Below are 12,002 nucleotides of genomic sequence, written 5' to 3'. Positions count from 1 at the left end.
GTAAATCTGTGCCAGCCTTTCCCAGGTGTGTGTTTGCGTATGAATCAAATCTCAAAGAGTATGTGTGTGTGTGTGTGTGTGTGTGTGTGTGTGTGTGTGTGTGTGTGTGTGTGTGTGTGTGTGTGTGTGTGTGTGTGTCAGCTACTTGGACAGGGACACAAAGCACTGGTTGGACAGAGAGAGTGCTGGGAGGACTTGGCTTTGAACCCTGGCTAAGGACTCAACTCTACAGCTATGCCAGTGGGGAGTCTTATTGGGGATCTGGAGAAAGAGGAGAAACCAGCCCCAAACTGACTGTGATCTCTTTATGCTCTTAAGGGAAATTGTACTTTACTGTGTGTGTACTTGTCATCCTCCCATTGTGTACATCCCCCACTGTTACCAGTGGTGAGGATTGAGGCTCTTTGATTACTGGGCAAGTGCAGGGGTGTCACACTTACATCTATTTAATGTACCTAAATGAGATGTGGCTTGCACTATAGGATGCCATCTTGTTGATTACCTAACACCATCTGGTTTGTTCATAGTATGACAACCAACCCCCCAAACCCAACCCATATGAACATAGAGCAGGCTACAAGCTGCTTCATCTATTCTTTCTTTCTTTCTTTCTTTCTTACTTTCTGTCTTTCCTCTTCCCAACCAGTTCTGTTGGTGCTCTGAGCTGATTCCCAAACCTGGGATGCCAGTTGGTAGATAAGATCATCTGCCTCTACACCACAGGCAGGCATGTCATCTTGTTAGTTTCTAAGCCACATACACTCAAGTGGAAGACTCATTACATAAGGGCTTTATTTGAAGCACTACTATGAGCCACTATCTGACAATATGTGTAGGTGTGTATATTTGTATATGTCTCATGTATCTGTATTTTCAGTCAGGTAATTTTATGTAATATCTGGAACCATTTAAAGCACCTAAGACTAAAGGACTATTCAGGTGTGGCCTGTGAGGCAAGGAGGCTGAATAAATTAATCAGGGTTATAAATGTTACTTGAAATAAGGTAAAGTTGTATAGTCACCTAGTAACTAAAGGGCAGGTTTGGAACAGTATTTCCAGTAATGGTTTGCTTCACCTGTGTATTTGTTAACCGGATAAGTGAACAGGTTCAAGGAAAATTTTAAATCAAGACTGGTACCACAGAAAAAGCTACATTTCATAGACAATGCTTGAAAGCTACAAAGTATAATAAATAATGGAGTCCTTGTAATAGAGCAATTAAGAGATGAGTATGCTGGCATAATGGATGAAAGTAATACTTAAGGTGATTTAGAAAGAGTGGGGAAATTCAAAGCATGGGTGCGTCTTTCTATGTTCACTAAGTACTATGCCATACATCACTGTTGTGGAATTATTTATGCTGCTACTTTCCTTTTAGCACCTAGTGACCTTTGCCATCAGCTCTGAAGATGAAGTACACACAGTGGAAGAAGCCGTGCGTAAGCTGACTGCCATGGATGCAAAAGGGAAGATATGGACACAAGAAATGCTACTTAAAGTTAACACCAATGGCGTTGATCTCTACGATGTTGAATCTACGGTACAACCAACACACTTTCCATTTCAATAAATCCTACATAGGCATATCACTAGTACTGATAGGTAACCCATGCATCACTTACATCACCAAAAAAAATGTCTAAAGGGGGACATTTGAAGGCATAAGTTAGGGTATATTTCTGCTTGCTTTGATCTCTTTAATAGAAAGAATTGATCACTAAAAGACAGCTCTTTTCTGCATTTCTGAGCTAATGATGTGAATTATTTTTATAATGATTAGGATTTTATAACTCTTAGCCTTTTTTAATACTTTTCATGATTTAAAATTATAGAATTTTGACGTTCATAATAGGGTCATAGAAGGTTACTAGGGTAACAGCTCTAGAGACCTTTACAACCCTAGCCATATTTATCCCAAGTTGCCCCAAATGTCAGTGGTTAGGTGAGGGAAGATCACAGAATTAAGGGTCTATGGTAGTTAATACTGACTTCCTCTGTCCAGGAGGGACATGGGCACCACCCCAGGAGTAAATCTGCAGACAACCATCTATTGATCTAAGTTGCATTTGAAGAGGGTCAGGAAGGGATTCTGTTTCACACAAATTGCAAGCTTGTTCCAGGGAAGTGGCAGTCTCTGGGAGATGTACATATCTTTCCAGTGTGGCTTGTTCATGTCAGAGGCTAGGTTAAGATCCCTGGAGCAAGTGACCCTCATGCAGTATGATTTATGAATGTGTAGCATTTCCATCAGGGCCGGGTCAGAGACTGCCCTGTAAGCCGGGCAAAGGTCATCCCTTAGAAACCTGTAGGAAACAGAATACATTGACAGAGCTTTCAGTTTTACCATGTAAGACTTGTTTTGTGTACCCTGTAATTTCTTGGTGAGAAACCTCTCTCCAGTTGTTGCAGGTGTCTATGCAAAAGGGAGTATTGAAAATCTCTGGAGAATATTGCCTGGAAATAAATACAAAAATAAGTAATATAAATATTAATAGTAGCTAGAAAGTGAGCAGAATATTAGGGATAAGTTTGTTTGTAGATGATTAGATGATTTCTAGAAAATAAAGGAATAAACTCAGTAAAAATTAGAGCATTTCTCTTGAAATGGTTACCTAAATTAAAGTTCTATACTTATTATTTTTTGATATAATTCCTTTCTGAACTTAATTTTATACACACACACACACACACACACACACACACACACACACACACACACACATACATATATGTGTGTGTGTGTGTGTGTGTGTGTGTGTGTGTGTGTGCATATATTACATACTTATATACTCAATATATATATATATATATATATATATATATATATATATATATATATATATGGTTCTACCTGACTCGTCGACAGCTGAGAAGACAGCTCCAGAAGATTGAGTTAGGGTTGTTAAGTGAGTTAGGGTTAGGGACCTTAGGGTTAGGTAAGGTTTAGTGTGGGCTTGTAAGGATTTTGGGGTGCTTGTGTTGTGTGTGTGGTTTGTGGAATGGGGATGTGTTTTGTTTTGTATGTGGTTTCGTGTTTGTGTACGTTATGTGTGGTTTCGTGTTTATGGACTGTCGAATATGTGGTGTCGGTGATGTGGTTGTCGGTGTTGTGTGGTTTCGATTATGTCAGGTAGAACCATATATATATATATGCACGCAATATACCTATGTCTGTATATACAGATAGATACAGATACATGTTTATACATATACATATCTATATGCACATGTACAGTATGTATATGTGTGTGTTTGTGTGTGTGTGTGTGTGTGTGTGTGTGTGTGTGTGTGTGTGTGTGTGTGTGTGTGTGTGTGTGTGTATATATATATATATATATATATATATATATATATGTGTGTGTGTGTGTGTGTGTGTGTGTGTTATTAACCTAGTTACTAAGTTTAAAAAAATAAGTAAATGGGTTTGTTCTTTCTATTTTGCAGGAGCATCTGGAACACTATCCTCTTCCAGCTATTCAACGTTGTGAAGCAATCCTGAGTGACAATCGTTTTCATTCCTTGCTACTTCTTGTTTGTCAGGACATCACTCAGTTGAAGCCGGACATTCACTTTTTTCAATGTGATGAAGTTGGGGTAAGGCAAAGAAAAATATTCTCCTAAAACTGAATTTTATTTCAGTATGGTCTTTATTTTAGCTATTCTCCCCACCCAGCTCCTACCCCATCACCCTGGAGGTGGAAATAAATAACAGAGCTAAAAAAATGGGAAGTACACTGCTATACAAAAAAATTGCAAAATAATGGATCTCTCTTTGTATAGGACTCTTCCATCACTGTAAAAATTGGGGCCTGTACTCACTGATGTCAGTTATCTGGCCTGATTCTTCATCAGTCAAAGGTTACTCTCTGATGTCAGTTATTTGGCTTGATTCATCATCAGACAGATTCACTCTCTTGTGATAACCTATAATAGCATCATATTAGTATATACATTTGCTGAAGCTTCCTTCTTTCAGTTGCATTATTACATCAAGTTTTTCTTTCAAACTAATACATTCCCCCAATTTCACATCTACTTTTCCTAATATACATCCCTTCAAAGATTCAGGATTAGAATTATGTATAGTCCTAAAGTGACCACCCAAGGGACTATCTAACTTATTTTTTATATCCCTAATATGTTTTGAAGGTGAACCTTAAAGGTTTTACACTTTTAAAATGTGAAACTCTTTTTATATTAAAGTATGATACTTTGAAGCCCTTTGGGCTGAATAAGGAATGCAAATGGATTTACATAATTGAATGAGTTGTTAATTATGTAATTGTTTAATTGGCTGCAAAGGCTTATTTACTGTGTATTTAAGCAATGTCCTGTGACTTCCTTTTTACTCTTTGAAGTCTGTTTCAGCCTAGGCACTAAGTTCTTTACATTTTTTTTGGTATTGTGGCCTTTGTTGTTATTTTTTATTCCTTAAAAAAAATGTTTTGGTTGTTTTACATCCTGTTTAAAGAATTTCTGCAATTCATCAGTCATTGAGGAATAGCACTTTTCAGATACCCTAAGGTAATTTTTTTTTCTTCATCGGGTATTAGGTGCCAAAGCATTACAGTTGACAGACTTCTCTGGCACCCTACGGTTATGTTTAATGTAACTTAAAACATTTAATTCTTTTAAAATGGTAGCACTAAATTCAATTATGAGCCTGACTTTTTTATTACATTCATATAAATCTTTTTTGTGCCTCTCTTGCTTTACCAAAGGAACATGGTAATTTTGCTTGGGTCTGATAATTTTTTTTATTAGACAGCAGATTGCATTTGTGATATTATTCTGGATAATGTTGAATCATTCTGGCATAAGCATGGAAACATTTGTTGTTCAGAAGTCGGCAAGTTATTGGCAGCCTCATTTATGTTGGCTGATGTTCTAGCAGATACCTTTAGGCTGTGTGTGAAGGTACAGCTGCAGATATACCTTTTGGAGTAAGAAATTTGTGATACTACCATCGCCATTTCAATTGTCTCTATAGGTTTATGGCAAGCAGAAGAGGAATAACAAAAGTCTTTGTCTTCACACACTGTGTATCTATGGTGACCAGTGTTCCTGTGTCTGTAGAAAGACCACAATCATGTAGAGTTTTCATCTGGCAAGTAATGGATTTAGGTTGTTGAAAGTATAAAAGAAAGTGGAGTGAGGCATGGCTTTATCAGTCTTCCTTTGGAAATTGCTGATATTTTTGCAAAAAGATGGCCCCCCATTACTGGGTCACAATTTGCAGTTACCTGTCTATTCATCCAAATTATGATTGAATGGAGTAACCAATTATTTTGCTTTTCTGTGGCGTGGAAGACTGTTCCATAGAAGCTCTATGTGATACAAGTCTATCCCTTAAACATTCTGCTTATTTTGCAAAAGAGGTGAGATCCCATGAGTAAGTGTTCTGATATCCCTGGACTTGAATGTGCAAAAGGCCTGACAGATTAGAGTCTGTGTACACAAGGCAGATATTGTTATAGTAGCCTGTATGACACTGAAAAAACAGGCAAGGCTGTGATGTCTGCATTTTGTTTTATGATTTAGGCCCTTTAAATTCTGTGTGAAAGGGAGCTGAGTTCATTTGGTTGTGGTAAGTGTTTGGACAGATACATAATCAAGGAGGACATTATACACTAGCACCCTTGAGTTTCGAGTATAGTGGAATGATTACATCTGTGGATCTGATGTAATATTTGTAGGTACACGCTATATTTTGAAAAGACTTTCCTTACAGCAGAAGATATGTGGTGTCCAAAGAGCAGGCCATTGTTAATATAGGTTCCCTGATTCCCTAATAGGATCAGTTATCAGGTATGTGTTGTCAATGTGATGGTTGTAAGGGGATTCATGCTCATTGAGGGATACTTTTGGTCAGTTGTTTTGACTCCAGCTATTTTGTTCAGGATAGGCTCTCTTGGAGTCATATGGGAAGTTTATAATTGCACCAGACTTGGTCAACATCAAACTTTCAACATTAGTGTTGACCTCCTAGAAGGACTGACCCCAGCAGTACACTGCTAGTGACAAGTCCTTTTGGCGGTAGCGCACACCATCCCAATTTCCTTCTCTCTACTTGTGAACTAGTTTGCTGTCCAGTGTTTTGCGTAGCATTTGACATTTTACTGGGAGTGTTTTATCTATACCTGTGTGTGCTATGATGTTGAATGCCTTTGCTAGGTCTAGATGTGCAGTGTGTACTGTTTTGTCCCCTAAAACTGCTTCAGTAACTCTTTAACAAAGTCAGACAGATTAAGTAGGCAGGACCTGCCTTTGACAAATCCAAATTGGGTTAGGTCTACTGTTTGTAGGTTAATTCCATAATTTCCAATGCCACATAGGTGAGACTGGCTAGGCTTGTGGGTCTAATTACCCGGGTCTGTTGAACTTGGAAGACCCACCTTTGTGCAAGGGAATGACTGTTGCCTTATTACATTTAATTCTGTTGACTGCCAGAAAAAGCAATAACTAGAAAATGCAAATCAAAATCTAAACTAACTGTATTTGAAATACTGAATGTTATAAAAACTAGAAATGGGATCTGCAGAAGACATAAAGAACAAAGTACATACTGTTGAATATGTAGGGTATGAGATGGCAAACACTGATAGCACAACAACATTTTTAAACACCCGTCTCAGTCCAGTGATTCTGATCAACAGGTTAGTAAGAAAGCAAGGTATAAGCAGCATGAACTAATTGGCTGGGTCCATTGATGAAGGTACCAAGACACATGCTGTCACTGCTGTGTTTGTGGAGCAGACAGAGACACCACAGATTTCATATGCGGAAACAGATATTGGCCATTACATTCGATCAGACAGAATTTATGACTCTATGAAATTCAGGTTGCTGACAGAACTGTATATCCCTTCAGAGAATTATAACTTCAAAGCCGATTCATCAGACAAGAAGCGAGAATCCCAATATAGTTGGTTGTATCAGTACTCATCATGGCTTGCATATTCTCCTCTCATGAAAGGCCCTCTCTGCTTAACTTATGTATTATTTCCTCAGTCAGTTCACCATGGGTTGCAAGCCAGCTTCATCACTAGTGCGTGCACAAAATATCATGCCTTCAACAAGTATGCAAGAAATCACATGCAGTTATCATGACACAAAGGTACTACTGAAGATGCTGCCAATTTTTGACATACATGACAGAAGCCAGAAATGGCTATTATTCCACAGCTGTATGCAGCATTTTTGCAAAACAAATTGCAGAGAACCGAAAGAAAATTGGAACCGATTTTGTCTACCATTATTTACTGTGTGACCCATGACATTCCTCTCCATGGAAAAGACAGCTCTGGTGGAAATTTTTGTGATTTGTTAGATTTTTATATTGAAGCTGGAGACACAATATTGAAAGAGCATAGTGAAACAGCTGTAGAAAATGCTCTCTACACATCCCATAGGGTGAAAAATTAGGTGTTGACAGAATGCGAACACGTAATTCAAAAGGAGATTGTGCAGTGAACAGTTCAGTTGGATTTAGTGTATTGGCAGATGAAACTGCAGATATCTCTGACATTGAGCAGTTGTCATTGGGCATTCGGTTTGTTGATGGTAATTGTATTTGGGAAGAGTTTATTGGTCTTGTTCCCGTTGTGTTAAATCTCATTGTCAGTGAATGCATAAAGTATGGTCTAGACTTGGACAAATTACTCGGACAAGGCTTTGATGGCTGCTGCATAATGGCAAGCATCCAGAATGGCATTCAGGCAAAGATTTGTGAAAAGTATCCAAAAGCAGCTTTTATCCACTGTGCATCCACAGACTAAACCTTGTAGTCAGTAATCTGAATGATGTTCCTGAAATGCATAGTGCTGTTAGTGTTATCAAGAAGATTAATTTTTTCTGTGACAGTCCAAAATGACGAGTATACTGGTACCAAATATACCTCTTTTGTGTGAGACATGATAGACCGAGAAACAGACATCCATTCGTATGTTTAGTCAGAACTTTGAGAAGATATTTAACTGCCTGACTGATCTTCAAAAGACCACTGCTGGTGAAACCAGACAAAATGCACATACGTTACTCAGTGCTTGCTCTTCATGCACATTTCTTATTTCTCTTTTCATTATTGCAATTTACTCATCCATTCTTGAGCCCGTTGCCCACATGTTGCAGTTTGTTCAGCTTGATATAGTAAAGGCTCAATGACACATCAACAGTCTCATTGAAATATTCAAGGAGAACCATGACCACGATTTATGGATGACATTCGCAGTAAGATCACTAGCACGTAAACTTGGTATTGAGTTAGTGTTGCTGAGGATTTGCAGTTGACAAACACACCAAGCAAACACAGTAGGTGTGGATTTTCATAGTTGTTACAGAACCAGTATTTATATTCCGTAGTTTGACTCATTAGTTTCTTTGTTGTCATCTCACTTTTCCAGCAGTAACAGGGCTCAGTTCAACCTGTTTTATCTTCATCCTAAAATGATACAAGAGGTAGAACATAAAGAATTCACAAAACGAATTGCCGTCAGTAATGAACTATGTCATATCGACAATTTGGAATATGATATGATGAACTGGTTCGATTGTTGACAAATTAAGGTTCCAGAAATTGTCAAAACACTGGACTTTGCTGACTTGTTGCAACACTGCGATTTCTTTCCTACTGTTAAGCAAGCTGTTCTGACCTTATCAGCCACTACCTGTACCACTGAATGATTATTCAGCAAGCTGCGACAGGTCAAGACCTGGTTAAGGTCTAGAATGACTGATGATAGACTTTCAGCACTGGGCATGATTAGTGTTCATTGCGACCTTGTCATTTGCGACAAGAAACAGTTTATCAGTAAAGTTATCAACAATTTCGGCATCCACAGTTGACGCTCCCAATTTGTATTTGCACCATGGGAGTCATAGGCCTAAACTTGAAACAATATAGTACTTTTAGTTTTGTTTTTAAAAATTACAGTTACCAAGAAACTTTATAATTTTTACATGAAAGAGTTCAATATTACATTTCCATTGAGGTCTTATTTCATAACACTATAAATCCACAGAGATGCCATCAGTTTCTGTACTACAGTGTGAAGTACAGCAGGAGTTCTTGGTTATCCACATGTAAACAGATATACCCTGGAGCTCTGGCCTCTGGGTTTGCACCCCCCCCTGCAAAAAATCCTGCATGCATCAGATGTTGTGACAAAATGAATAAAATGGTGTACACTGACTCTACAGTATTTGCTGAGGACAGGAAACAAAAGAGCAATTCTCTGATGGTGCTTTTGGGTGCTATAGGTTCAGTTAAGTTGAAGGAAAAGCACCTCACATTAAGAAAAGCATGACATTTGTATGTTCCTTAAGAAAAAAGAATCATTTTATTCAGATTTTAGGTTATAAAGAACACTAAGGCAGCTTCCATTAAAATGAAAGGAATGTTGTAAAATGTTAAGTCCAAGTTAAAGCAAACAGCAAATGGACAGCCAGCTTCCATCTTCCATGAAAGTTGTATTAAACTTTCTTCTATATTTGATTCAGAATGTGCTAAACCCAAATAAAAGATTTCTGAAATGGTGTTAGCAACGCCTCTCTCAAAGCAATATTTTGATTTGAAACTTTCATTCATCTCTACAGTGGAAGTATAACCCCATACCAAAAAGGTTACAGAGTAACATATATTAATTTAGAAATATAACTTTGCAAGCAGCTTTTTAATTGTAGCATTAACCAATTTCCTATTGCAGTTTCAAAACAAACATTTCCCTAAAATCATCCAATTCTTAAGGCAGTCATATAATCAATGTAAAATGAAATAACTCCTGGCCCTTTTCAAATTAAAGATGATGCATGGAAAACATAGAACCATCCACAGAAAACAGAAAAGGTTCACGATACTGCATAGTCCATCCCAAGCAGTAAGTAGACACAAGGTCATGCATCTGGTCTCCACTCAGAAAATTGCTCTTACCAAGCCCAAACAACTACACTGCTTGCTTTCCCCTGACAACCTTCATTTAGAAATTGATGCAATATACATCTCTTCAGGTAACGTATCTACTTCCGGTTTCCTCAATCAATTTTCCCAACATCCTCCCACCATTGCACCTTCTCCCAAACAACATTCTAAAACAAGATCCTCATCCTTACACACCCCTTGTATTTTAAAGCCACTGCCTACAAAGAAATTGCAAATCACCTAAACAAAATCCTTTGTGATGCACCTAGAGGAGCTGAACCCATTCACACTTTTCATCCTACTCTGAAATGATTTCTAATGAACCCTTTTCAATAGTTGTCGTACTTATAACATCATGCTCTTCTCCTGGAAACAAGCTTTCATCAAACCCCTTCCAAAAGCCACCAAACTATTAAGAAGTATACACTTCCATCCCATCTCTGTTTTACTCAACCTAGACAAAACATATGGAAAAATAATTTACATCCAACTCTTTGTCTATCTCCAAACCCTACAAAATGCTCTCTCCTAATCAGCATGGGTTTTGGAAAGACAGAAGTACCCAGACTGCTCTATATTAAGACTCATTGGAAGAATATTGCCTTAAACATGTGGGGGTCAGCATTTAATATTCAGAATATATTATAAATGTTTATCAGAAATGCATATCAAGACAACTTCTTTAGATTCCTTTTAAAAATTTCACAGATTTCTGTATTTTGCTTCATAACTTTGAATTAAATTGTAATGCAGTATGAGTTTCTCTCTGCAAAAGTACGTTTTTACTCAATTTTTTTCCAGCCCTTAAGAGAGTTAATAGAAACCTTTACAATACCTTTCTGATCTGAGCCATTTAATCGTGACCAGCAAGTTTAAAACATTATCTCTCAGAAAGATGTAGCTGTTAAAAAGCTATCTAGATCTGTGACATTGGAAGTGATGTTGAACTCACAGGAATTTTCTAGAAGTTTTAGTACATTTCCATTTCTGCTATCCCTTTTGGTTAGTCTACAATGTGCTTCCAAGTTATGGGGTTAAGTTTGCAAAAGGCTTTTTCACCATCTTGGTCTTAAACTGTGGTCTTAATAGCCTATAATACTATTATCTTGGGAGGCCCAGTCTCTAGCTAGAGTTCTCTTACTGAAAGGGTCTTTTTTACTGAGGGCAACAAGGTTGATGTTTGAAAGTAATTATGCTAAGTCATAAACAAAATTAAAAACACAAACTCAGAAAAAGAAATAAAACAGAGGTTAAACAAATAGACAGGTCTGAAGAAGTGTGGGCAGTGTCCTACATGAAAGCGCTAACCAAGTAAAAGCTTTGGATTTACCGACTGGCGTTATTTGTTTAGCCTCTGTTTTATTTCTTTTTCTAATTATGCTAAGTGATAGGACTAGTCTACCTTGGAAAGAGAGACACTTGCAGGTTTTTAGAAGATCACAGTGATGAAATTGGTTACCAGCAAGTAGTATGAACTTAAAGATTTTGTTTTTGGCAACCTGGAGTTTTTGTATGTTGGTGAGTGAATTAAAGAGGCATAACAAAGATAGGCTATATTCAGTTTTGGTATCAGCATGTCTGGCTAGCGTTTATGTGCAATAAGGGATAAAAGGTGTGCAATTCTATAGCAGAGCTTCAGTTGTGTAAGTGTTTTGGTTATAATTTTTTCAATATGAGGTATTCACATTGCACTTGGGAGCCTCACATTGCACTTGGGAGTCACCCTTTATCTCCTAAGAGTTCAGGGTGGCTGGTCTCAATACAATGTCTCCCTCCCTCTCTCTCTCACTAGATTAGTGTGAAAAATATAAGAGCAGCTACAACCTACATTCAACCCAGAAAACACAATTGTGATGGCTGCTATACATGAGAAACTAGCCAGATTCCACTGATCTTTCAATTATTTTTTATTACTTTTCTTAAATTGTGGTCTGCATTTTGCATGAGTGTTTAAAAACCAAGGCAGGACATTGTGTTTCTTAGTCTTATGGCTGTGATATGCAGCAGCAATGAAAGGCATAACTATATAATAGCAGAGAATTTGACACATTTTTAATTACCTATACCCAGATGAGTGACCAGAGA

At 37.6% G+C, this 12,002-nt stretch overlaps 1 protein-coding gene across 1 annotated transcript in view; it reads left to right on the top strand.

The window, feature by feature from the left end:
- Window positions 1-12,002, top strand: part of EPS8L1 (EPS8 like 1) — a 270,983-nt gene that overhangs the window by 139,648 nt on the left and 119,333 nt on the right. The window contains exons 3-4 of the mRNA XM_044059439.1: window positions 1,380-1,541; window positions 3,446-3,595. Coding sequence (XP_043915374.1) covers window positions 1,380-1,541; window positions 3,446-3,595 — 312 coding nt within the window. The remainder of the gene's footprint in view (window positions 1-1,379; window positions 1,542-3,445; window positions 3,596-12,002) is intronic.

Source organism: Protopterus annectens, chromosome 17.part0, assembly GCF_019279795.1.
Source record: "Protopterus annectens isolate FY-2018-M chromosome 17.part0, PAN1.0, whole genome shotgun sequence".
Classification (NCBI taxonomy): domain Eukaryota; kingdom Metazoa; phylum Chordata; order Ceratodontiformes; family Protopteridae; genus Protopterus; species Protopterus annectens.
The sequence above is the reverse complement of the archived record's forward strand: the minus strand, read 5'-3'. Positions and strand labels throughout refer to the sequence as shown.